Source organism: Bos indicus x Bos taurus, chromosome 24 (genome assembly GCF_003369695.1).
Source record: "Bos indicus x Bos taurus breed Angus x Brahman F1 hybrid chromosome 24, Bos_hybrid_MaternalHap_v2.0, whole genome shotgun sequence".
Taxonomy (NCBI): domain Eukaryota; kingdom Metazoa; phylum Chordata; class Mammalia; order Artiodactyla; family Bovidae; genus Bos; species Bos indicus x Bos taurus.
In genome coordinates this window covers 42,905,754-42,933,174 of record NC_040099.1, presented here as the reverse complement: position 1 = coordinate 42,933,174, position 27,421 = coordinate 42,905,754, and the positions used below count along the sequence as shown (strand labels likewise).

General features: G+C 53.3%; 1 protein-coding gene across 1 annotated transcript; it reads right to left on the bottom strand.

Moving 5' to 3' along the window:
- Nucleotides 1-295: 295 nt before the first annotated feature.
- IMPA2 (inositol monophosphatase 2) lies at nt 296-21,771 on the bottom strand. The gene is made up of 8 exons (XM_027525951.1): nt 21,484-21,771; nt 14,540-14,673; nt 11,144-11,248; nt 9,218-9,263; nt 7,342-7,450; nt 2,734-2,842; nt 2,101-2,252; nt 296-796 (listed from the first exon to the last, which is right to left on the bottom strand). The coding sequence occupies exons 1-8, from the start codon at nt 21,577-21,579 to the stop codon at nt 681-683; spliced, it is 867 nt and encodes a 288-aa protein (XP_027381752.1). The 5' UTR covers nt 21,580-21,771; the 3' UTR covers nt 296-680.
- Nucleotides 21,772-27,421: the final 5,650 nt, after the last annotated feature.

Here is a 27,421-nt window from a genome sequence, read left to right as displayed (position 1 = left end):
AGAATTCCTCTTCCTAAAGAAGGAATAAGGCCAAGAAAATACTTTTCTTCATTAAACTGATCACAAAAACAATAGGATTTTAGAGGTTTGATTTTGGTTAGGTTTTCTTCAGTCTGACCCATGCCTTGGATTTTAAATACAGACGCGATAATGACTGAAGTTGTCATCACCAGTGGCAGGCAGACAACAAACCATGTGTGGACTCTGGGCTGTAACATGCCAACAACTTCCCTAAAGGGCCTGTGGATTTTGGGGTCATTAGGGGAAACAGGAGACACACTTGTGGAGGGAAACATAAGCAGAGTGGCGTCACTTGGTTTATTGTATTCTGAAGTGTCATGGGGGGCCGGGGAGGGGTGCTGAGAACAAGCCTGCTTTATCAGCAGTTCTAAAGCCTTATCACCTGAGATTTGCATTCTGGAAACAAAATCATGATTGCAGTATCAGCACATATGTCCTGTGAGATCTGGGTTCCAGCCCTGGTGGATGGCTGGACTAACCTGACGTGAGGTCACAGAGAAAAGACACCAGACAGCAAAAGTGCCCAGACACAGGCTCGGCCGGACAGCCAGGCTCGGCCTGATGGCTCTTCTGGGGATCAGGAATTCCTGTTGTTCAGGGTCTCACCAGCTCCAGGCTCCCGATAGACCCCATCCAGTGTGGCCCTGTGTCTGCTCCCCTCACCGCTCATCGTCCCGCCCGTAGTTAATTGTCTGCAGGGCCTGGGCAATGAGCACCGCCATCTCCCGTGTGCCTGCAGCAACCACCCTGCATGACATGAGGTCCAGTGGCCCGCCTGTGGACAGAGGAACAGGGCATCAGGTGAGGGGTGAGCGCCAGCCCTGCTCTGCCTGACCTGGTCCATCCAGCCTGCAGGCCCAGCGTGTCCTGAGGCTGTGCTAGGGGATACCAGCTTCAGGTGCAGTGCCTGAGGCTCAAGACAGGAGGCAGTTCTCAACCTCTGTGTGCTTGGGGCTCCGGGGACCCCGCAGGCCTGGGGAGGCTGGGGGTAACCTTTCTGACAGGCCCCTGAAATGGATGCTCTAGGCACCGGATATCTGGGACAGGATGAAGGACCTCAGCCTCCTGGAGGTGTGAAAAGGTCTAATGGACTCGTTGGCGACCTTGGTGCACACATGTGTTTGTGTGTGCTCACATCCAGAAGCCCCTGGTGCACATGGGTACTTGCCACTGCATGTGCTCATGTGGTCACATCCAGGAGATCTTGATACACATGCATGTTTGTATGTGCGTGTACTTGTGGTCACGTCTGAGAGACCTTGGTGCACATGCATGTTTGTCTGTGCTCACATGGTCATATCTGGGGGACCGTGGTACACACACATTAGCATGTGTGTGCTCACATGGTCATATCTGAGAGACCGTGGTGCACACACGTGTTTGTCTGTGTTCACGCTCATGTGGTCACATCCAGGAGACCTTGGTGCACATGTATGTCTGTGTGTATGCATGCTCATGTACTCACATACAGGACAGACATGTCTTCAGCTGTGATGGGTCTGCCTTTCCTTGATACCCAAAGCCAACGTGTCTTCACATCATGCCCCACCCCCCTGCAGTTCCACCAGGCCCCGAGGAGAAGGAGCAACAGGGAAAGGCCAGCACAGGCCCCAGAGGTTATTTGGGAGCCTGGCATGTCCACAACAGGCTCTGGAGCAAAGGTCGGGGAGAACAGGCTCCACAAGAACCCTGACGTAAGAGGTGGCTGCATGGGCGTCTCTGGGGCGGGACTTGCCCCTGTGGGGCCAATCACTAGGGTGGTGACCTCCAGGCAAAGGGATAGGTCACCTCTTGGATCACCACCTAAAATCTCGTCATTAGATTGGGGTGCACATGGCCAGCTCTGCGGTCTTGGTGGACGTGAGAGCTTAGAAAACACTGCCTGCCCTCCCCCAACCCCACCCGAGTCCTGACCCTGGGTCCATTTCCACACCAGGCAGCGGGAGAAGCCCTCTGGCCTGGCCCACTGTCTTCCCGACCTGTCTGTCAGGAGAGGTGGGAGGATGTCTGTCTGAGCTTGCGCGTCTCTCCGGGGGACACACCCCTGGGGATGGAGAGCAGCCTGACGGCCAAGCTCACCTGACGTGTCCATCACAACGCCCCCAGCTTCCCTGATGATGACTGTGGCTGCAGCCAGGTCCCAGCAGTGCAGGCCAAACTGGTAGTAGGCGTCGGCGGTGCCCGCAGCCAGATGGCAGAGTGCCAGGGTGGAGCTGCCGATGACACGAACCCTGCCAGAGAGGGAGGGGGTGAGCACACTGAATGGCCCTGCTCCAGCGGTGCCCCCTGAAGGTCTCCTGACTCAGAAGCTGAACAGGAGCCCAGGGCCTCTTCCCACAATCTCTACTCTGAGCTCTGAGCCCAGAGCGGTGCTGCCCAACAGAACCACCTATGCTGACGGACCAGCCCTCAGTTGCGGAGCCTGAAGTGTGGCTGGTGCTGCAACAGAAGAACTCAGCCTTCACTCTGCGGACCCTCGATGACCTTGGATTTAGACCACGTGGAGCAGCTGCTGTCATAGGGCAGACCCAGCGGAGACTGAGGGGGTGGGGCATCACTGATGTCACAGAGGGTGCTGAGCTCAGGGCCCTGCCCCCACCCGGGGCTGTGGAGCTCCGGGCTGCGGACTGGCTGGCATGTGTGTGCCCTGCTCCCACCCAGGGAGTAGCTGGCTGCTGTGCCTGCCCGGAGGTCCTGGGAGGGGAGGCGTACCCATGGGCACCCGCGTGGAGCAGCCTCTCCATGTTGCTCAGGAACAGCTTCAGGGTCGCGGGGTCCCGTCTGGGTCCAATTTCTGTCAGAACCAGGGCCTTGGACAGGTCTGCATGGAGAGAATATCCCCCCCCCATTAGAAATGTCATAGCGTGGCTCCCACCACACAATCAGGGTGCTCCCCGAAACGAACGTCGCACCGGCCTTCTACTCCTGCTCACACTCCGTGTCCTCCTTGCGTGGTTGACGCTGCAGAGGTTTCTGACCTGGAAAAGGGAGGTCAGGCTGACCAGTCACACCCTGACTCTCCTGCTCGGGGTCCTCCCCGGTTCGATTCCTGGGTTGGGAAGATCCTCTGGAGAAGGGACAGGGTACCCCTCCAGTGTTCTTGGGCTTCCCTTGTGGCTCAGCTGGTAAAGAATCCACCCGCCATGCGGGAGACCTGTATTCGATCCCTGGGTTGGCAAGATCCCCTGGAGAAGGGAAAGGCTACCCACTCCAGTATTCTGGCCTGGAGCCATGAGGTCGCAAAGAGCCGGACACGACTGAGTGACTTTCATGTCACTCACTGCTTGGGGTCCAGGAGACCCGCCACCTTCTCTCCTCCCTCGCCTCCACTCCGGGTTGCGGGCTGTGTCTCCTGGAGAATCCCAGGGACGGGGGAGCCTGGTGGGCTGCCGTCTATGGGTCTATGGGGTCGCACAGAGTCAGACATGACTGAAGTGACTTAGCATAGCAACCACAAAACCTGGCCACACCCGGCACTTCCCCATCCTGACACCAGGGGGTGGCAGACGCCGGTCGGCGACACGGCCCATCCCTCTTGCGAGGCCCTGCTGGGCATGGTTCATAGCTTCATCAAGTGACACAAGCCCCTTTGTCACGACAAGGCTGTAATCCATGAAGCGGCCATGACTTCTAACCATTTGAAAACCTTTATCTGGCTGAGGATCAGAGTGAGGGTGTCTTGAGAGAGGTTTCACAGCCTAGAAGCTAGGGAGGCAAGTCCTCTGCCCTGAAACGCGGCCTCACTACACCGAGCCTTCACCTCTGGGCAGTGAGCACAGGCCTGGCAGTTCCCCGTGGCGCCTCGGGCCATCGCGTGTCACACACGTGCTCCTGCCTCCAGATCCTTACAGGCCATGAGCCCCTCACGTGAAAAGTAATATTAGCCGTACTACCTCACTGAAAAGCCCAGAACTAGACAGAAAGCAAGCTGGGGGCTGGGAGGAGGGCCACCTCGACTGAGCCCAGGACCAGAGAACTGCTCAGTTTACAGCAGTTAATTTCATGTCATGTGACTGTCATCGCAAGACTTTATGTTCTAAATAAACAAGTAACTGAGGGGAAAAAACGCTGTTGAGAATCCTATAAAGACCGCCATGGACACCCACGTGACTTCTTCCAAATATCCTCCGACAGAAACAGCAGCTTGGAGAGTAAAACACAAAAAATAGACGAAACCAACCACAAAACCGAGCAGGAGACCCTCAAAATCTGCAATAGACTGAGGGGCCGGGGGAGCCCTTAGCAGGGGGCAAGGTCTGAAGAGCGGGCGTCGACAGCCCCACAACTTCTTGTAACTGACGTTCCAGGGCCTCTCCGGGCAGGACCCACAGAGCAGACACTCATGGGAGTGAACCCCATGCTCACTGGGTTGGAATCAGGGGAGCAGGACCAAGGAGATGACGGCCGCCGTGGGGGAGGGGCAGAGCCAACCATCCAAGAAAGAGCCAACTTTGCAGACACTTCACAAACAGACCAGGAGAGGGAGCCCCAGAGCCACTAAAGGACAGAAAGTGCCTTCCCCTGCCCAGCCCATCTCCTCAACTTCCAGAGCTCAGGACTACAAATTTCAAGTAGCAAGAATGTAAAAGAATGATATTTGAATCTCATACGCCATTATCACAAGAAGAAAGAGAACAGGAAGCAGAATAACATCTCTCCAGTTGATTAAAGATTTCCTGAAAGATCTGCCAACAAAACAGAAGCAGCTATAAGTGAAAAATGGAGAATGCATGGGAGAGCATCATTCACAAGTAGAGGGGAGGGGTCCCAGGAGAAATCAGAGAAGAAAACTTTCATAAAAGACAGTCAGACTAAATGAATAAGATAAACACACATGATGGGGCTTCCCTGGTAGCTCAGATGGTTAAGAATCTGCCTGCCATGCAGGAGACCCAGGTTCAATTCCTGGGTCGGCAAGATCCCCTGGAGAAGGGAATGGCTACCCACTCCAGAATTCTTGCCTGGAGAATTCCATGGACAATTCCATGGAGAACTGCATAGGGTTGCAAAGAGTCAGAGATGACTTTGAGTGACTAAACACAAACACGATAGATCATGCTTTACAAGAAACGGACTGTGAAAAGGAGAAAATTTTCAAAAATTAAAAAACTGGTAGAAAAGGTGAAAAGGTTTAAGAGAAAGTGACATATTGGAATGCACATGTACACACTGATATATTTTAAATGGATAACCAACGAGGACCTACTTTATAGCACAGGGAACTCTCCTCAATGGCAGCCTGGATGGGAGCGGAGTTTGGAGGAAAATGGATACATGTATATGTATGGCTGAGTCCCTTCACTGTTCACCTGAAACTATCACAAGCTCGTCGATCGGCTATACTCCACTATAAAATAAAAAGTTTAAGAAAAAACAATGCTTAGATAAAAAGTGACATAAAGATGTGTACTGAAATGTTGGCTAAGTGGCTTCCCTGGTGGCTCAATGGTAAAGATTCCACCTGCCAATACAGGAGACACAGGTTTGATCTCTGGTCCAGGAAGATCCCACGTGCCACAGAGCAACTAAGCCCGTGCGCCACAACTATTGAGCCTGGGCTCTAGAGCCCAGGAGCCACAACTATTGAGCCCACAAACCCTAGAGCCTGAGCTCCACAATAAGAGAAACCACCACAATGCCCATGCACTGCAACGAAGAAGAGCCCCAACTTGCTGCAACTAGAGAAAGCCTGTAGAGCAATGAAGACCCAGCACAGCCAAAGATAAATATTTTAGGAGATGTTGGCTACAAAGTGCCTACAGAAATGCATCCCGCCTCAGCAACAGGTCAGAGCTGGCTGATTCTGTGCAAAGACTCAAGTTCCTGCCTTGATTATGACTCTCATTCTGGGCACCAGCCCCAGGGCCGTTCTCGAGCGCTAGGATGCAGGATGTAACATAACCCTCCCAGCTGTCATCGTGCCTCTCTGCCTGTATGAACACCGAGGTTCCAGGAGCACAGCTGACCAGTCACACACGTAAGGCATCACAGTTGGGACAAAGCTAGGTGTGTAGATATCCAAGGGTTGTGCAGCTGAGAGGAACATCCTGTCACCTCCGGTGGAAACCAAGTCACCCGGCACACAGAGGACAACCAGGGCGGAAGCTGTCACCCTGGACTGTATGAGTCAGAGTCTTAAAACAATCGTGGGAGGGCTTTGGAACAGAGCATGGAGAGACTTGGGCTTCCGTGTCGCAGAGGGGGCGGATGGTGGGTGTGAGCTGTGGGAGGAGGGCTGGATATGGGAGGGTCTAGGAGGGGCGTGAGCGTGGGGACCAAGCCGTCTGTCATAGCACATGAATGTGGAACAAAGTTCACCCACGAGTTTAACAACACACTCCCTCTCCCCAGCGTTACACAACTGACTGCCTGGCCGCCTCTGGCAGGCGAGGCTGTAATTAACGCTGCTGTCTACTCGGGCCAAACCAAACTGTCCTGGGGCAGGAGCTGGGGGCCGGGCAGCAGAGGCAGTGGCCGGTCCGTGGTCCTACCCCACCCACCCCGCCCAGCCCCTGTAATGTTCCTCCCATCCCCACCCACACTCTGGGCACTCATGACCTCCAGGCTGCCTGCCTGCCCTTGGTCCTGCTTGGCCCATTCTCCACATGGTGGTCATCTCCCCTGCAGACCTGCTGCTCATGGTCATGGTCATGGGGCTGCCAGCCCCTCTCCCCCACTCTGGGGATCCACATGGTCTGCTCTCACTGGAGCTCAGCCTGGTGGACCTGGCCTGGGCTGGAGGCCCATCTCCCTACTATTGTGGGGAACTGCGGGCAGGGACACCCCTGACCCCTCTCACCACCTCTCAGGCCAGCTTGCCACACAGACTGTGAGTCTAGCAGCAGACCCTCTATAAAGGCCACTGTGTCCTCTGTCCTGCTCCAGGAATGACAAGGGCTGGCAGCACCTGTGCAGTGTATGACATGGCTTGTGATAAGGCTTCCCCGGCCAGCCGTGTTCTCACAGGAACCAAAGTCAACCTCATTTGGGAGCCACAGGCCCCACCCAGGTGATGTCATCCGGCCGGCCACCGAGAGGTGTTGAATGCCAGAGCATGCCTCCGACTCCGCCCTCGCCCTGGCCGGCTCACTGGGACCACTCGGGAACAGGTGGCTGGGTTCCTTCCCTCGTTTGGGATGAAAGGTGAATGAAGAACAGACCCGGCCCAGCAAAGGGAAACACAGAGACACTGGCTAGCTCGACGTCCAGTCCTCCAGGGATGCGCTGTCCCCAACGACACTAGACCTTGGCAAGGGACCCCCGTGGCTGCCCGGAGGAGCCAGTGACTCTTGACAGGTCCCTTCCCATGAGAGGGCCCACCTGTCTCCCCAGAGACGCGCAGTCGCTGACCGTTGCAGAAGGCACCCTGGCCCCTCCGGCCCGTGTACAGCCGCTCCTCCGTGCAGTGGTAAATCACCCCAAACTCCAGCTGTGGACAGGCAGGCGGGACAGAAAACAAACAAAGAACGTGACACAGTGACCAAAGGCCGTGAAGCTCCAGCTGTGACACTAACGCAAGGGGTGTGGGTGAAAATTAGCTTTCAAAAGGGAACTCAACAAATCAGCGTCCGCGCTCAAACCTAGACCTGAATGTGAAAGCAACTGTTCTTTTCTTAAATCACTACATTTAAAGATATATTTAAAGGAATAAAACTATATTTTAAATTGATATCATAATTGAGCATATCATTTCAGCATTACTGAAAGTAACTGGTAAGGCTTTATTCTTCAAAAAGATCTCTTGTTTTTTTCCTGGTAGGTGAAAAAAGGCTCTTGAGACTCCAATCAAACCCCACAAGAAACTCAAAATTGCTGACATGTGAAGAACTCAGAATGTCTCTGGAGAGCTGAGGGCATGACAGAACCCAGAGTGGGGAGGAGGGGAAGCCCAGGAAGAAATGTGGATCCCCGGAGGGGCTGGCCCCCCACCACACACACATCGGGGCACACAGCCTCGGACCCCAACAAGCTGGTGTCCAGAGGAGGTGAGCCTCCTTACATCTCTTCCCCTACCTCTCTGTTCTGGGTTAAGAACAGCATGTGTGCCTGTCCCGAGGTGGGGAGGGCAGCCAACAGAGAGAGAAAATGGGAGAGCTGCTGGCAGATGCCCAAGAGGAATCTGGGCTGGCAGGAAAAGGACCCATTCCTGGAGGACCCCCAGTCAGCGCCCACCCAGGGCCGGCAGCACGTGACTTTCCCCCTCCCCTTTCCCATGACCCTGGACTTATAGGGCTCCTCAAGTTCAAGTCAGTCCTGGAACCAGGCTGGCCTCCCTGCACCCATCAGAGGTCGAGGCCTGGCTGGTCAGCGACCCTGCGGCCAGAATGAACCCTCCACCCCCCTGTGCTCACCGCTCCACATGCACGTCTCAGTGACCATGTTTAACACAGAAATAACGTGAGTGACTGATTCCCTAACCAGTATCAACATTAAGACTCTCACTTATTGTCACCTCAAAAACTAAGTTCTTTCTCACGGGCAGGACTCCCTTCCCGCCCACCATCCGCGCTCACGCCGAGAGTGACGACAGAACACGAGACTCTAACAAGGGCTCCTTCTGCACAGCTCGAGCCCCCGACCTAGGCAAGGGTAACTGGGCGCAAGGAAAGGTCCTTCCTGCCTGTAATCTCTGCAGTTGACTAATGAAGCTAAAGCCTGCATCCCGGCCTTTCCCGCAGGTCCCACAATGTGGCCCAGTTCCAGGGTCTGTGGGAACCGGGCGACAGCCACGCTCTCACCCAACAGCGAGAGGAGGATGAAGGCCTAACAGAATATTGGGACTAGAGATGTCCTCCCAAAATAGGAGCTTCTTTATTGTGTTACTCGATCACACGCCCCAGGGGTCAAATGGAGACTAACTGGAAACACGTGCCCAGAATGTTCCCTACACTCGGCCCTGCTGAAAGCCCTGGGGGGTGGGGCCGGCGGAGCCCCGAACCCTCACAGCCTAAACCTTCACACCCCAAACCCTCATGCCCCAACTCCTCACACCCCAACCCCTTATGCTCCAAACCCTCACGCCCCAATCCCTCATGCCCCAAACCGGTTTGCACCTGTTTCCTTTCTTGGATTTGAAATCAATACTAGTCACAATGAAGGCTTAGGATAAGGACAGGAAAACAGGTTAGAACCATGAAGTGAGATAAAGAAACAGCAGCCAAAGGCCCAGGCAGCCAGGGCTCCATCCACTATGTACCTCCTGGTTCACAGCAAAGCCAATGCTCACCGCCACGGTCGGGAACCTGCAGAGGAGACAGATGGTTGACGCTGTGACATCATGGACTCGTGCAAACTCAGCAGCCTCCGTGCGGCTGGAGACACAGTAGACCTTTCTACAGCATGGCTGGGTTTGTTTTGTCAGAAGCTACTTCCCACAATGGCACCAAGTACTTCCAAGACAAGCAGGCCAAGCTGACCTGTGGGACAGCGACCTTGACAGACAGCTGGACTGATAGTTGTTAGGACAGACAGTGACCACAAAGGACCCAGTTGAGAGATTTTAATAATCAGCTTTCTGGTTCTCAGTGGCCAGTGAGGTGGAGGGTCCAGGTCTGCGACAACCAGGCCCTCCTGACACGAATCCTGGGTGAGCCTCACACAGGACAGCAGGAGTGGTCATGGCACGGAAGGCAGGCAGTGACCTCGCAGCCTGCCTGTGGGTTTACGTCTCCAGAACAATCTCTCCTTTATGTGAAGACTGTCAGAGCTGAACAGGCAGGAACAAGGAAGAGCTGGTTCTAACCCAGGAGTCTTGGGACCAACCATTCCCAGGCTGTGAGGTGCTGTCCCCATGGGACCACTCATGACACCCCATGGCCCAGCAGGGGTCCCCACCCTCAAAGGCCCTTCCCCACTTTCTCTACCCCGGACGCAGCAGGACACGAGCAGGATAGGTCCTGTCAGAGCTGCAGGGAGAGGAGTCACCATGGTCCGGTGGCCCTGGACAGTGTCTGCAGACTAAGGGTCAGCCGCAAAGCTTGTTTCCTAAAAGACACTCTAGTCCAGGTTCTCTCTCTGGTCCTGGGGTAGACATGTGGCCTTTGTCCACCATGGGGCTTGGCCCCTTCTGTCCCCAGTAGCCACACACAGGCTGTACTCGGCGACCCACAGCTTGGTTCATGTGCCCCAGTCCCACACAACTCCCCAGGGTGTCACACGCTAGTTAGAATTAGTCTGGTGGCACTGTTGGGGTCACCAGACCACTCTGTTCCACTGCCTCCAATAGGGCCATGACCAACTTCTCAAGGTGACCCTCATGCAGGAAAGGGTGACGATTCATGTGATGGGCAAAATCAGTTTGCACACTTACATGTAAACACTCCAAGTGAGGGCTCCACACCCCAGCCCACTCACCTCCTTACTGTAAGGAAGGAAGTGGGTGTCTGGGGTCATCTATAGGAGGCCCTCCCTAAGCATTCAGCTGGGGGGATGGAGGTCACGGGACACTCCCCCCCCCACACTGCAGGACAGGGACCCGGGCCCTCCCTGAGTGTCTGGCTGGGGCGATGCAGGTCATGGGAGCCCCCCCTGCAGGACGGGGACCCGGGACAGGGCAGGAGCTCTGGGGGCTATATGCATGTTCTCGTGGGAGAGCCACCTTCTGTGGAAACCACGGCACCCTTGGTGTCCTTAGGCCCCTGACCAGCTGCCCAACCTGCCCCCGGTCAGTGCTTCTAGGGCCGGGTTGTGCCATCATTGCCCCAGCCCACTCCCCTCCCCACCAGGGCCTCCGACCCCCCGAAAACCTGCTGTTTGGGGCTGATATTTGCCATCAGATCAAGCTGATAGCTGGCAGGCTCCTCACCCCCAAGGCCACTGTCCACACTGCACGTTCCTGAGGCTGCCGGCCAGACACCTTGTGTTATTTACAACCCTGTCTGTCTCTCCAGGGGACTCCTTAAGGATCCTTCTTAATTCAACCCAACGTTTAAATGTGACAAACACAATAGTTTTTAAACAAGTGAAGATTTCCTACATGCTTTGAACGAATCTCACAAATGGGAAACCTTAAAGTATCAAGACTTGATCACCTTGCGAGTGAGACCAAAGCCCACTAGAGGTCTGCTGACTGGCTGCTGCCTCAATAAATGCCTCTTCTGAAAAGACGGGTGTGCCCGCTCACCTGTGCACAAAGTTGCAGGTGCCGTCAATGGGGTCCACAATCCAGGTGGGGCTGGGTGTGAGCACGCACTTGGCCCCGGCGGCCGCAGCCTCCTCGGCAATGAACCTGCAGTGGACAGAGCTCAGCCTGGGAAAACGCGCCAGGTACCCAAGACACAGCATTTCAAAGCCCAGCTGTGAGACCAGCAGGCTTCTCTGGATCAAACAGGGGCAGGATCTAGTGAGCTCTAGTTCTCTGACCAGGGATTGAACCCCGGGGCCCCTTGCACCGGGAGCTTGGAGTCTTAGCCCCTGGACCACCAGAAAAGTCCCTCATAGGCCTGTGGGAGGTACAGAAGGAAATAGCCCAGGGATAAGGTTCACAGCTCGAGACAAATTAGACCAACACATTTCACATTATTAGTTTTCTCTAAGAGTCGTAAAAACTGTCCTTGTGATTTTTGACGGCCCAGTGCACCCAGGCCTTCTCTCTGGCCAGTTTGTTGACTCTGTGACAAGGTCACCTTCAGTCCACCAGGGAGCCAGCTCATGGTGCTCGGCCTCAACGGTCAGGCCACAGCCCAGCTCCGCTGCCTGGTGACGCAGCGTGAAACCAGGGAGCCCATATCAGGTTGTTTCTTATTTTATCAAAGTCAAAACAGCTGCAATCTATCTTTAATACTGTTTTGTGAAAGACTAAAAACGAGGAAGAGCGAACGCTCTGAAAGAAAGTCCTTCTTAAGCAAGGGTGACAATCTTACACCAACTTGGTTAAGGGACATATTTAAATACTTAGATACACAGAAAAATGACAACATACTATTTTATCTTACAATACATATGCAACTTTTTTCTCATCATAGATTTTTCAATTTGTCTCTGATCTAAAATATATTTAAATGCCCCCGAATTCTGGTGCTAGTGCTAAGTGCTAAGTCACTTCAGTCATGTCCAACTCTTTACGATCCTATGGACTGTAACCCACCAGGCTTCTCTGTCCCTAGGGGATCTCCAGGCAAGAATACTGGAGTGGGTTACCATGCCCTCCTCTAGGGAATCTTCCTGACCCAGGGATGGAACCCACATCTCTTAACTCTCCTGCATTGGCAGGCGAGTTCTTTACCACTAGTGCCAGTTCTGGTACTTTCTCTTAAATCTTAGTCATTGGGAAAAGACCAAGCCTGCGTTCGAGCTGCTGAAAGATGATCTCAGATATCTTAATTTTCTAGGCAACAGAGCAGAGAGCAGTGTCCTGGAGCTGGCCCAGAGCTGAGAAGGGGGCGGGCAGAGCCGGCTGACCCGGGCAACCAGCCCCCGCCCCTTGCAGCCCCTGCCTGCAGCTTGGGGACCCTTGGCTCTTGATTGGGGCTTGGGGGGAACTTGCATCCCCCACGGCTTTGTCAGGGGGGCTGGAAAAGCTCCAGGGAGCTTGATGCCCACCGTGGGTGGGGGCTGCTGCTCTGGGTGGACCAGATGGTCTTCTGAAGAGGTTTCCCCCGTGTGACATGCTGATTTCTGCCCTGAACTAGGCAAGGAGTATGGAAATTCACACCATGCAAATGGATACCAGGCCCCACGTCGACACAACAGTGGATCCAAACCACCAGGAGCTGAAGCGTGATTCCAGGATTTGGCCTGTCAGAGCAGTCTGACTGCAAAGTGCCAGAAGCCCTCGTACCATTTCTATGCGGAGCCCTGGTGCCATTACCACACGCCATTACCACACAGAGCCCTGCAACAGCCAGAGCCTCTACCTGGACCCCCGGAGGCCCAGCCCAGACACCTCACTGCTGTCGAAGCCTCTGGACGACACATGGACGGAAGGAACCCCTGGACCAGACCTGGTGGTGGTTCCTGAGCTGCATTCTCTCAGAATCCAACCCCCGGAACATGGCGGGGCTGGGGCGCCGACCTGCTGGCACCCCCGCCTACATCTGCAGTGTTAATACTGAGTGACTGACTCCATGTCTGCGTGGACCTGCATGGCTCAAACCCATACTGCTTAAGGGTCAATTGTGATTCCTTGGAGGCTGACAGTTAATTTAGATTTTTATAAACTAAGAAATCAAACATTTCAGAGCCTGTAACTATTATAACAGATGTCAAGGTCCTGACTTTACACCAAACAAGGAAACAGGAAGAGACGCTGAAACACAAGGGCTGCCAACAGGAATATGCGTGTACACACCTACATACTCACATCACACAAACACACTCACACAACACACACATACACATACCACACCACACGCACACACACCATACACACATACACATGTACATATACCACACACACACAAAACACACATACACACCACACACACACACACATATATATCACACAAACACACACAACACATACATACACACTCACCCAACACACACACACACCATACAACATACACACATACACATACCACATATACATACACACACCACACACACATACCACACAAACATACACACACAAAACACACACACAACACACATACACATAGCACGCACGCACACACACACACCATACACACACATGTACACATACCACACACACAACACACACACATACACACCATACACACATATACCACACAAACACACACACATAACACATACATACACACTCACCCAACACACACACACACCATACAACATACACATACCACATATCCATACACACAACACACACACACATACCACACACACACACCATACACACATACACACGTACACATACCACACACACACCACACACATACACACCATACACACATACAAACATACATACACACAGCACACACACACACCACATGTACACACACACACCATACACACACAACACACACACACACATACACATACATACACACACAACACAAACACATGCACACATAGTACACACCACGTACACACATGACCCCCAGGTGACGCAGGTTAAAAGGAAGAAGCAAGGAGAAGGTGCGAGTGTGGACTGGCTTGTCCCGCAACCTTGGTCACTTGCTGGGCAGCTGAGGAGGGAGCCCCTCACTGGTCCAGATGGACAGCGGCCAGGCTGACACTTCGTCTACACCCAGGAACCCGGTGACTGAGCTCTGGGGTAAGTGATTCCCTAAGGAAGGAGAGGACCCTCCTGCTCAGGAAGCCCCCCTCCCTCCCCAAGGTCCAAGCGTCCCCTGGGGCCCCAGGTTCCCCCGGAACTAGACGCACAGCATTGGATGAGTGCTGGTCTTTCTCAAGGAAAAGATGAACAGTTGCATCAGATTCTCCACGCGGTAACTTATAAGGTCGGGGACACCTGTCCTGGAGAGCAGGTAGCCCTGGGGGACAGCCTTCCCTGGCTCGGGCTTGGGGCCGCGTCCAGGCAAGTCTGTGCGGCCTGGGGGGACCTCGGGGGTGGGGTGGGGGAGCGGGGTGCGCCTACCTGTGGGAGGGAAATCTGGTCTGCAACTCCTGCAGGATCAGGGCCTCCACCACGTGGTCCGTCTCTGTCACCAGGTCTGCGGCTGACGTCTTGGTTGAGACACGTTTTTCCTCAGAAAGGGCTTTTCTGATGATCTGCAATGAAGGTTGGGAGGTGGGTGACACTGGCCGCCCCTTCCTGCTCCAGGGTTGGGCCCTTCCCCCACTGCCAGTGGGCAGACAGGACAGATAGGCAGACGGGCAGTGCCAGGCTCTCTGGGGGCTCTTGGGAGCCTTCACTGCTGCCCCCTCTTCTCACGAGAAAGAACCTCATGGCTCCCATCACCCCTGATGGTGGCTCACAGTGGCCTCGAGGACTGGCCTGGAGCAGAGACAACCGGACCTGAGAAGACAGCCTTCCTTCCAGGAACAGAGCCCAGCCCAAGGCTGGCAGGCACCGAGCCACCTGGCAGCCCTGCCTTGGCCTCCTGTGAAGGCAGGTGTGGCCCTGGGCCCAAGGGTGGCTGAGAGGACGTGGGGGGCATCAATGTATGACCTCTGAGTCACGTCCTCAAAGGACTACCATTTGCTCAATGCTTCCTCCTGCCTGTTACACTCTCCCCTTGCCATGATACAGGCGTGCTAGGGGGTCGGCTTCTGTCTCCGGGGTCGGAGCAATGGAGATGGGGCCCTGGGAAACTTCAGGAAGCAGAGGCCATCCCCAGACTCTAATTGGATGGGGGTGAGGAAGGACCTCCACCTCTGACCCCCGAGCCCCTCTCTGCAGGAGCCAGGCCACCCTCCCACCTCTGCATCCTCAACTTCCCTGCCCCTTCTGCTCCATTGAGCCATCACTCACCCTCCAGCCCTCTCCCATGGGGGTCCTGTGGTCATCTGGGCTTTTTCTTTTTTGATGGGGGGGAGGCGATGGTGGAGTCAGGCCCCGGGACACAGATCACGCAAAGGACTGTGAGTCGAGGAGGATGCCAAGCCTGTCCTTCTGTAAGGACTTCTTTTCCGTTTCTACTAGCATTTACTATTGCCATCCTGTGATCGTTTCATTGCGGGCCCCTGTCCTTCAGCACAGGGCAGGCCACGCCACACCTGCATCCTCTGCCACCCATGGTGCTGCTCTGGCCAGCCCTCTTCACCAGCTGCTGCTCTCCTGGGCCCTGGACGTGTCCTCTCATCCAGTTACACTCCCAGATATTCAGACTTCGTTTCTGAATCATTGTCCCAAACTACGCTGCCCTTCAGACAAGCTGGCTGCCAATAGCCCCAAGTGTCCTCTGTCTCCTTCCTCTGAAGGTCCATCTACCTAAGGGGCTGAGGCCTCACGAAACTTAACAACTTATGGCAAACCCCCAAAATCTACTGCACACACGATGTACAAACCTTAATACTAGGTTAACAAAGTTCAATTTCAGACATTTTCTACACGGAGAGGAGAGTTGGGGACAGTGTCTTAGAACATAAATCCTTATCAGGCTCGATCAGTCTTGCCCTTTAGCAACAGTCCTATCCTCGGGGGATAATCTGTGGTATTCCAGGTGAGTTACCCACCAAAACCCTTGACCACATCTGTTTTCTCCCTGTCTAAAGGATTTTAAACATTCTCATTCTGCCAGCAATAAGTTAGTGTGTGCTGTTTTTTTAATTGATGTTTTTCAGCTACTCACTAACTAAGCCTGCACTTCACAGACCTCCTGGCCTGGGTCTCTCCCTCCAAATAACATTCTGTTAATGTTTAATAGATAAAATATGGGCCTGAAGTCACTGAAGCCTGAATTTCAAACCCCATCAGCTCCAGCATCTGGGGCTATCATTCAGAGACATGTCCAGACATCTCTTTCTTGTCTGTGCACCATCTTGGTTCTGTGCTACTGTTTCCAAGTCGACCATACGGTTATCACCCATCCCCAAGGAGCAACTCATGTGAGCTCCAGAACCGTAGAGTACACGCGGAGAAGCCTGAGCAAGCGGGGTTTGGGCCTGGCAGTACCGTCACATTTCAGGTTCCAGACTTATGATGAGTGTGATGAGATGGTTAATCTGATGTGTCAGCTGGATACCCAGATACTGTGTCAAATGTTATTCTGGGTGTTTCTATAAGGGTGTTTTTGGATGAGATGAGCATATAAATCAGTAAAACAGCTTGCCCTTTGGAACATGGGTGGGCCTCATCCAGTTAGTTGAAGGCCTGAACAGACAGAAAACACAAACCCTTCTCTGTGTGAGAGAGCTCTCTACAGACTGCCCCTGGGCCCTTGGCCCACATGTGCCAATAGGGCTGCTGCTGCTTCTGTCAATAGCTAGCTCACAAGTTCTGTTTTGGCTGAGTCTTCAAATGTTGGCCAAAGTGTTACAACTGTCAATGCGGGTCACCCCCCACCCTGTGGAAGCTGGGAGTGCCAGTGCAGGTGGGGCCAGCTGAGGCCAGAACCGACACAGAAACACTGAGCTCACCAGCCGCCCCCTCCATCTGCAGGCAGGACAGATGGGGATCTCCCAGAGGAAATGCCGGGGCTCAACCTGCGATCCACCTAAGGAGAGCTCAGGGCGGACAAACCTGCTCATCCGTGTTCCGGGGCAGGACCTGGCCTAAGACACCAGCCCAGGTTGACAGCTCCCAAACTCTACCCTCAGCCTCTCCTGTGAACTCCCCACCACAGGGCTCCATGCAAGAAGAGATCCACTGGCAATTCAAGCTCAACAGCTTACAGCTCAGAACACAATATCTGACCTCTGCCTCCAAACCCGCTCCCCATCCCCCCGCAGTTCTGGCAAATCCATGGACCAGTTTTTCAGGCCCGAACCTTGCAGGCACCCCTGGCTCTTCTCACATCCGCCTCCCACCTGGCAGCAAACCTGCCTACAAAATCCAACTGCTTTACCGCCTTCTTCATCATCTGCAGTCAGACCCACCCTCACCCCTCACTCGGACAATTCTCATAGCTTCCATCGGAAGCTTCTGCCCGCAACACTTTTGGTGTTGCAGGCCCCCCACCCAGCATCGGTCAGGGTAAACTCCCCTTCACCTTGTAGGACTCCACACAGAACTCCAAACTGAACCTCAGTCACACTCAGAGTAAAGGTTAAAGTCCTTTCCAGAGTTACTCAAATATTTGTTGAGTGAATGAATATATTTCTAATCAGTTTAGCACCATTATTTTAAAAACAGAGGATCTCTAGGAAGGCAGTCAACACATAAAAAGGCCCTTAAGTTCTTTAGTCATATAGCACATACAATTAAAACTACCATAAAATACCGCCTCAAACCCATCACAGAGGCTAAAATGGAAAGACAGACAACACCAAGTGTTGTCAGAGAACCCCCAACTGCTGCTGGGGAAGCGGGAACCCATGTGGCCTCCTTGGAAAAGCACCTGGTGGAATTTCCTACCCCGTGACACAGCAATTTCACTCTTAGTGTTAATCCAGCTCCAGCATAAATGCATATGGATGTAACCAAAAGACACATGCAAGAGTGCTGCATGAGCAGCGTCATTGCTAATAATTCCAAACTGGACATTGTACAAAGTCTCAAGAATTGAGTGAATGAACTGTTATATTCTCACTCACAACAATGTACTACGTACAGCAGAGCCTCTCAACCAAGAACATCAGCTGGGGATTTGGTGGAGGTGCTTATTCCAGGCCCCTCTCAGGAGCCCAGCGGGTAGGAACCTGGGGGTGGACTCAGCCAGCCACAAAGGCCCTCCTGGTGCTTCTGATGCACTTGAAGGTGTGAGGACCACGTCTCCCCAGGAGCGAGATCCATGAGTATCTACACCGAGGAGACCATCAAAAATTCTGTTGGAAGATGGAAGTTGGTAGGTACACAGAAAACTAAGAAAAAGAAAAAAAAACACTTTTTTTTTTTAACTTTAAGGGAAAATGCAAGTTGAGTAAGAAAGCAAAGAATGTGTAATACTGTAATACAACCATGCTGCCCAGCTTGCCCTTGCGATATGTGTGGTCACAGCACGTAAGCCCAGGCACCAATGGGACTGACAGGGAACGCAGCTACACGACACAACAGCGTCTAATGTGGATGATGCAGAAAAGAGCTACTATTTAGAAGATGGGTGTAAGTATCAGAAAATTGAAGACAGCGAGCTCTGGGGAAAAGGATGAGGATGACACAGGATAAGACACTGCTGGCTCCATGACAGTCCCGTTAGTGGTATCTCACTTATCAAATACCCCCGTGTGAATAATTGATAAAAAATACAGTCACAAACCAGACAAGTGGGGCTGCTGGGTGAGAGCCCGCACCATGCCCCTCTGCTCCAGGCAGCTTGAGGTGGACAGGGGGCACCCCACCTCAGAGTACACCAGGAAAGTTTTCCCTGTCTGACAACTAGAATGTTAAAGGAAACAGGATTCTCAAATTTGAGGGCAAGCCTAAACATTTATAGGAAGCCACCAGTAACAAGTCTGAAGCCTAAATAAACTTTTCAAAGCTATTAGTAATCAGTTTCAATGAGCCACCCTACAGAAAAGCTTGAATTTATCTTTCTAGTCTCTGCACAGAACATACTACTAACTCATCGTCATTTGAAGACGCACAGTATGAAGCCAAAACGTGAAAAAATATTACAGAAGGTTTTGAGAAGCAGTTAAAAACCTATTTGTATGTATTCTGTTATATTTGGGAGCATCTTAAAATGTATACTGTTGTGACCTTTTTTTATTCTAAATAAACAATTTTTATGTCGAATTTTGAATTTTGTATATTTTTTCTTATAGAAGGCCCCTAAATTATTTAAATTTCAGCTTCAACAAAACCTGGATCTATGCTGCAGAACAACTTAAAAAACATAGTTTTCTTAGATATTTTTGCTCACACATCACATAAAAGATGATAAATACTCATTTCAATGAATATCCCTCTCTGTACTTGTGGTGGTGATGGGGGGGGCAGCTGACGTCACTCTGTTCCCCAAAGCCCAGCAGCCAGGGCAGGGTTCCTGCAGCTGTGGGGCAGTTGGACTGGCCAGGATGCCCCCCACCCGAGGCACCCAGGACTGGGCAGTGGAGATGCAAGGACGCAGGGGTCCAGGAAACCTCTCAGGATGGGCAGAGGGGAGACGGCAGCAAAGGGTCCAGGCTGCCCTGGCCTGAACCCATGACTGAGAGACGGAGGGCCACACAGTCTCCTGGGAGCCAGTCCTTCCTCTGGCTCAGGACCTGAGCACACAGAGCTGCGTCGGGGCAGCAGGATGGGAGGGGCAGGCACCCCTGTGCTAGGAGGCCCTGGAACCTGCACCAAACACACCTCTGGCTGAGGAGGAGTCAAGGGTGAGCGCTCACCACCCTCTGTCCTCCCCACCCCAGGCTCACTGGCTACAGGCCAGGCTTTCTCCACTCATCGCCTTGTGATGTTACTGTCAGAGCATCACTAAGGCACTCTGTCCCTCTTCACACAGGACAGGACCACCCTGTGTGGCTTCTGTCCAGTCCCAGCCCCAGACCAGACCACTGGGCCCTCCCTACCCGCCTCCTCTAGTCAGGAAGGCAGGGAGCAACAGCATAAAGCCCAGGAGGGAGGCTGCAGTCCTGGGCCTCCTGACTAGACCCCTAAGGACAGAATCCTTACTGCACCCTCACCCCACTGTCAAAAAATGCTTTTTCTGTTGTTTTTGGCAAGTTGCAAAAGCAGAAGAGATCTCTTAGATAAGTTAAAGTCCCCAAGACCCTTAGAACGGGGCCTGCTATGTTGCAAGTTCTGTGTGAGCATTTGCAAATTTCTTAAAAAAAAAAAAAAAAAAAAAGGGTTTCAAAAACCCTTCTGTTTCCTCAAGGATCTAAATTTGAAAAACCACAGAAACCCTGTAACAACCCAGCAGGGTTTACACAGTGGTGTCTGAATTCTAGACTGGCTTCTTCTCCAAGGCTGAAGGAAGAAAGTTGTACGGTGGAACCTAAAAGTTACCATTATACCCCGAGGACGCGCCTCCGGAGAGGAAGTGAGGGTTAGGGAGGGGCGGGGCAGTGCCCCCGCACGGGGACCCGCTCTCCAGGAAGGACGTTGGCCCTGCAACCGCGAGCTTCCTCAGGGTAGCAGGAGGGGTTGGGGTCCTCCTTCTCCCCAAGGATCAAGGCTCACAGCGCCCCTTTGAGTCTTGAGTCCTTCAAACTGCAGAGGGAGGGCCCCCAACACAGAAGGCGTCCACTAAAACAGAAGGCGTCCACTAGTGTTGAGGTTAACTGTCAGGGGGCCGAGGGACCGCACGGTGACTGTGATCTGGGGACGCACTTCTACTGCAAAACTGGCGACAGCCTGCCTTTAGAAAAGGAACTGCCGCAGGGACAGGGCTCCTCCTCCGTCCACCTTCTGTTCGGATCGCCGGAACGCAGCCTTGCGCCTTGTCGAGCGAGGGGGGACCTAGCCATCCCTGCGCCCGGCCTCCCCCAGCACCCCTAACTTGGCGCCGCACGTGGCCTGAGGACCCCAGGCGCGGGGCACCGAGGAAGGGAAGAGCAGAACATAACGAGAGCGCGAAGAGAGCGCTGCCCTCCGCAGGTTTCTTCGGCTCCGCAGCTCTACTTCATCCTTCCGGTGTGGGCAGCAGTTCCTCCATTCGCGCAGCGGAACCCTCTCGACTCCAGACGCTCGAGGACAGACGGTCCGCCCTATCTCCACGCGCCGCGTTCGAACTCCGGGCAACCGCACAGCGTCTCGCCCCCTGGGTCAAATCCGAGGCCGTCCGCGCGCCTTGACCCCGCTCCCCTCGCCAGGCCGTCCTGCGCCCCCAGCCCGAGGGACCCCGGGCGCCAGCCCCGGCGCGCGAGCGGCAGGTGCACAGGTGTGCCGGAGGCGCTGCGGAACCCCTCGGCGGCTCGCGCCCCGAGCCTTTCTGCCCGCAGGGTCCCTGCCCGCGGGGTCTCCGTCCGCCACGCCCTACACCCGCTGTGCCCCAAGTCCCCGAGCGCCCGCCGTGCGCCTTGGGCCGCTCTCACCTGTCCCGCCCGCAAAGCCAGCTGCACCGCCGCCTCGAAGCACTCCTCCCACGGGCCCCCGGCCGGCGCCTCCCCGTCTTCGCCGCTCGCCTTCATCGCAGCCTCCGGGCCTGCCGGCGCCCCCGGCCCCGACGCCAGGCTCCACGCTCGCCCAGCGCCTCTGGCCGCTCCGCTCCTGGGCCGCGCCCGCCCGCGGGTGCGGACCTGCAGGGGGCGGGGAGCGGGCGGGGGCCGAGCTGGACCGGAGCCTGGCTGGGGAGCAGCGCCCAGAGCCCCGCCCCGCCCCGAAACAAGCCGGGCCCCGCTCCTTCACAGCCCCGCCCCAAGCCCCGCCCCGCCCAGACCCCGGCCCCGCCCTCCTCCCCGAGCACCACCCCACCCTGTTTCATCTCATCTGAATCCCAGAAGTGGGCCCAGGGTGACCTCTGGCCATTCTCTCAACCTCGGGTGTGCCTGGTCGTGAACTGGACCACCCTCCTCCACACTGACCTGTGGACAGTGTATCCCAGAGACACTGAGACCATCCTGCTGCTGCTGCTGCTAAGTCGCTTCAGTCGTGTCTGACTCTGTGCGACCCCATAGACAGCAGCCCACCAGGCTCCCCCGTCCCTGGGATTCTCCAGGCAAGAACACTGGAGTGGGTTGCCATTTCTTTCTCCAATGCATGAAGGTGAAAAGTGAAAGTGAAGTCACTCAGTCGTGTCCGACTCTGAGACCATCCTAGGGAAGCGTTTGTTTGATATAGAAGCCATGCAATGACAGGGTGGGCTGTCAGGTGGGCGTGGGGAGGGGGGTGAAGTGTGGTCCGGGAAGGCCTCACAGAGGAGGGGGAAGGGTAGAGGACCGGAGTGGGGAGGGGTAGAGGAGGCATCCACAGATGGAAAAGGGGAGAGTGTTGTTTCCAGGCAGAGGACATATTCCCAGGGTGATGCCGAAAGGTAGCAGAAGCAGACCCACACACAGGGTTCTGAGCATCTCTATTTCAGCGCTGTTGACTTGGCAGTGCTGCCCACAGGGGACATTTGGCAACATCTCGGGACATTCCAGGCTGTTGCAACTGCTAGCACCTAGTGGATGGAGGCCAGGGAAGCTGCCAAATACCCACTGATGTACAGGACACCATAGCAAGGGATTGTTCAGCCCAAAAGGATAATAACCCTGGGGTTGAGAAATCATGTCCTACTTTAACTCTCTTCCCAGGAGTTTGGCTCCAGGTTAAAATTCCATGTCTGATGTTTCAGACCTGGCCACAGGCAACTACAAAGCTTTACCTGGCAAGTCTCATGAGGGTGGGGTCTACCTTCCTTGCGCTGGACTTGGGACCCAGCCAGCACGCTGCCATTTTCTGGAGGGAGGACTCAGAAGCCTCCCCCCAACTCCCCCATCCCAGCCATGCTCTGGGGCACGTCTCCATGTCCGGTCCAGGCACCTCCCGTCCCCGGGGGCGGGGCCTCACATGAGGCCTCTCCCAGGGTCTCTGCCAAGACCACCTTGTCCGGGGGCCTTGAAAAGTGTTTCCTCCCCTCTGACTGAGGTTCAGTACTTTTCCACTCCAAGCCTTTCCAGGCCCCCAGGTCCCAGCAGCTCACCTACTGGCTGCAGACCTAGTCACGTTGTGCAATTATTTGCTTTTCTTTGTCTTTGAATCTAGTAGGCCCTTGATTTTAGAACTGAATGAACAAAAGCATCTGTCAGTCTTGAGCTGACAAACCAAAGAGAGATAATCCATAGTAGATGACAGAATAAGGTCTCAAGGAATTTTGTGGACAGCTTTTTGTGGCAAAGGAGAATATACTGGAACTGAAGTTAGCCCCTCTGTTTTGATCTCAGAGAGTCACTGCAAGTGTAAAGCCTGGGCTGAGGAGTAGGCATTAGGACCCCCAATATTAGAGCCACATCGCCTAGCATCTGGGGTTCGCTGGTAGCTCAGTTGGTAAAGAATCTGCCTGCAATACAGGAGACCCTGGTTCAATTCCTGGGTTGGGAAGATCCTGGAGGAGGGATAGGCTACCCAGTCCAGTATTCTTGGATTCCCTGGTGGCTCAGATAGTAAAGAATCTGCCTGCAATGCAGGAGACTTGGGTTCGATCCCTGGGTTGGGAAGATCCCCTGGAGGAAGTCATGGCAACCCACTCCAGTATTCTTGCCTGGAGAATCCCCATGGACAGAGGAGCCTGGTGGGCTACAGCCCACGGGGTCCCAAAGAGTCAAATAGGACTGAATGACTAAGCACATCACAGCACAGATTAGTGTCTAGCTGTGCTCTGGCAGTCCTCCTAGGGTATCTTGTTCAGTTTTTAGTGTGTTCCAAAAGTTATTTACTTAAACATGTGATTAAGGGCATTTTGAATGGGCTTTCTCACACATATTCAAACCAGGAGGAAGATAGTTGGTTTAGTTTGCAGAGGACTCTGGGTCCTTGCATGTTGACTTCTCAAACTCAGCTGCAGGGCCCCCACTGCCCACCTGGGAATATTCATTGCTGCCCTAATGGTCAAGGGCCACAGCCACTTGGTCCTTGAGACAGGCTTATTGACACTTCATCACAAGGAAGCAGGGGTGATTATCTGCCTGACAGTGATGCCACTAAATGCCATGGTCATCGAGGACCACTTCTCAGCATCAGGGAGCCTTGCACTGCACTCAAGGCCCGACATGCCCGCATCAGTCCTGTGACTTGACTCACAAGTCTGCTTCCTGGGATCATCACTCCCAGCAGAACATCAGTCAGGGTCAGTCAGGACAATAGAAACCACCCTGAGTGTTTCAACAGAGAGAACTGAATATAAGAAATTGAATAAGCATATAAAAAAGCAAAAACAGAAAACCAAAGCCACAGAGATAGTAAGTGCAGGCAGCAGCTGCCACCCTCAGGGTTGGGGTTGCCAGAACATGTCAGCCGGGAGGGGTGCCAGGACTCATGGCCAAGAGGGGCCTGGAGGCAAGGCTGCTGCTGTGGGCGCTACTGTCTCTGCCAGGTGCAGGCAGGCTGGTTCAGGGTGCAGTGCTGTCAAGACCAGCAGGCGAGTGGGCCCTGCTCCTGTCTCCAGCCGCCCAGTTCCTCCGGGCCTCCTGTGGGTGGAACCTAATGGATCCAGCTGGCAAAGGGGCCTGCAGAGCCTTAGCCCCACATAAAGCTGCAGAGAGGAGAAGGTGGCTCTGACAGTAGCTCAGTGTCTAGCACAGCCTCCCTATCCACCTTCCCCAAGGATGCCTACACTCACCATTGGGGTCCCCTACTCCCTTGGAAAGCTGCTCTCCATGGCTCAGGTGGAACTGGTGGTACCCCCTCCCTCATGCTGCTCTGAATCTGCCCAGGGAACCAGGAAAGTCCCTGAGGACTTCTCTTTATGTTGATATGTCTGTTCCCTCAATTAAAGTTCCTAAGCCCTTGAGGAAAAGAATGACTTGTCATTATTGAATCTCCAAAGCCAGCGCTGTGGTTGGCACATAGTAGGTGCTTGAAGACCATTTGTTGAATGAATGTCTCTTAAGTGTTTGCCCAATTATAGCACTGATATTCTCATCCTGAGAGGCCTTACAAAACATCCATATACAAACTGAAAGCCTTTAAAGGAAGGTAACGGATATTGGACTTAAATTAAAAATAAAAAGACTTCCCTTGTCTATAGAAGACCAGCATAACTTCCATTTAGCCACCCAGTGCAGTGGACAGCTCTTCAGGAAGCTTGATCCTCTGGGCGTCTAAAAGCCACCCTCTCTGCATGAGATGATTAACACACGGAAAATGCTGGTGGTCTGAAAGAAGGAGGTGTTTCTGTATAGGGTAAGTCTTTTTTTTCACATTCCTTTGGGAAAGATGATAGAAACAGCCCAGCCCTACTAAATTTCCAGGAAAGGCAAGACCTTCTCTTGTCTGCTCCCTAGAGAAGGACTCAGTGATGTCTTTGGGCTCGAGACTGTCTCAGCTACAGCTGTGGAGGCTAAAATATGCTGACTTAGTAATAATTTGAAAGGCATGCTTGTCAAGGGGTACGGATCCTTTAAGGAGAATGGGGCTGCTACTTCTGCCCATTCGGGCCAGGAGGCCAGGCAAAGGACTGGACCGCACAGGGAGCAGGTGTGGGTGATGGGCAGTAGGTGGTAAAGCTGCGTCGGGTAAGCACAGTTCTCCAGCAGGAAGCGGGTGTGAGCGAGTCAGGGCTGGCCATGCAGCCCGATCTCGGGCTGAAATTCCCAGCCAGGAACCGGTCTCCCCACAGAGACGCCCACCCCACACAACAGTAACATGGCCACGCCCAGGAGACGTCCACTCAGCTAAGTGTATTTCACACAAAACACTGTCCTTAGCTAAGGTAATGTCCTTTCTGCATTTGAGTGATAAAATATTGTTTCTGTAATAAAATGATTCTGGGGGAAGATGGCAGGTTTTATTCTGTTTTTCCTTCTCACTTGGCCACATGAATGAACAAATTGACAAATCTATGTAGGTCACCAAAACAAATTTTTTTTTTTTAAGCAGTTGTTGGTGTGTGGGATTGAGAAGTCTGGAAATCACGGAAAAGGGCTCGTCCCCAGGGCCCTGTCATGTGTCTTTTCTTAACCAGGATGGGAGGGATCAGAGGGTCCATGGAGGGTGCGCTGCATCTGTGCCTGCTGAGAGGAGAAAAACAAGTTGCTGAGAATCCCCAGAATGCAATTAGCTTTTCCAAGAACTGAACAGGGAATGCTCTCACTCTCAAAATGCCTTTTCAGCAGGAAAGAAAACACCCATTGGAAAACACGACTATTACATAAATGTTCCCCAAATTGTCTTAATCAGAAAAAATCAATCATGCAATCATCAGGAAGCGGGAGCCTGTGCCTTTTCTGGGGCGTGAGTAGTTCCATCTTCTCTGCTTGTCTCAACTGTGGCCAGAGGCCTGTCCGCTGCATGTGTGGTAGGGAGGGGGTGTTACACTCAGAAAAGAAAAGAAGCTGATGTTTTGTATCGGTGCTTAATGAATTAAAATCATAAAATTCAGGGAGTTCTCCTGTCACCTAGGAGTTAGAGCTCTGGTCCAGTTCAATTCCTGGTTGGGGTATTGAGATCCTGCAAGCTGTGTGGCACGGCCTATATATATATATATATATATAAAACTCAAATCCAAATGTTCTTCAAGCTTTTTTGGGGGTGGCATGTGGCATGCAGGATCTTAGTCTGCAACCACGAACCCATGCCCATGCCTCCTGCAGTGGAAGCATGGAGTCCTAACCCCTGGACCTCCTGGGAATTCCTCTTCGAGTGTTATGTTCACTTTGTGAGTCTTGTTAATCTATCCAATGGCCTGATAATGTCAGCAAGTCCAATGACTGTTCTGTAATCAACCCTCAACTTGTGCATAAATTAGACAGAGGAAGTTCTCCCAAACAACAGCATTTCTAAACTTGACTAAGTTACTGTAGATAGTTCAGGCTGTAATGATGAATGTAGCACCTGATTCTTTCAAACACTTCCACGGGGCATGTTTATAAAAGTCAGGGTGGAAAACCCCTGCACACGTCCCTGTTCTTTTCCACCTGATGAATCAGACTTCAAAACCCAGCAAGTCAGGTGCCCTGATGCCATCAAACAAGCTAACAGCAGTTGAAACAGCATAAAACAGCATGTGACTTGACAACTGGCTACCACAACTGTATAAACATAACTGAAACTAGTCCCATATGATATGGGCTGGACTCCTTTCTTCATCCCAGAGTTAAGTCCCGAGTTAATCCCAGAGTTAAGCCCCCAGCCCGGGGATGGGGGGTCCTAGACCCCAGGTGTCCTGGACTTGAGCCAGTATCTACTCAATCTTGGGTAATTCTCCTCTACAACTTTTCAGTATTTTCAAACGTCTTGTGGTTAACGTATTACTTTTACATTTTTTTTTTTTACTTTTACATTTAAAAATATCTTTAGAAAGTGAAGTTTTAGGGGCGAGCTGACAGTAAAAGC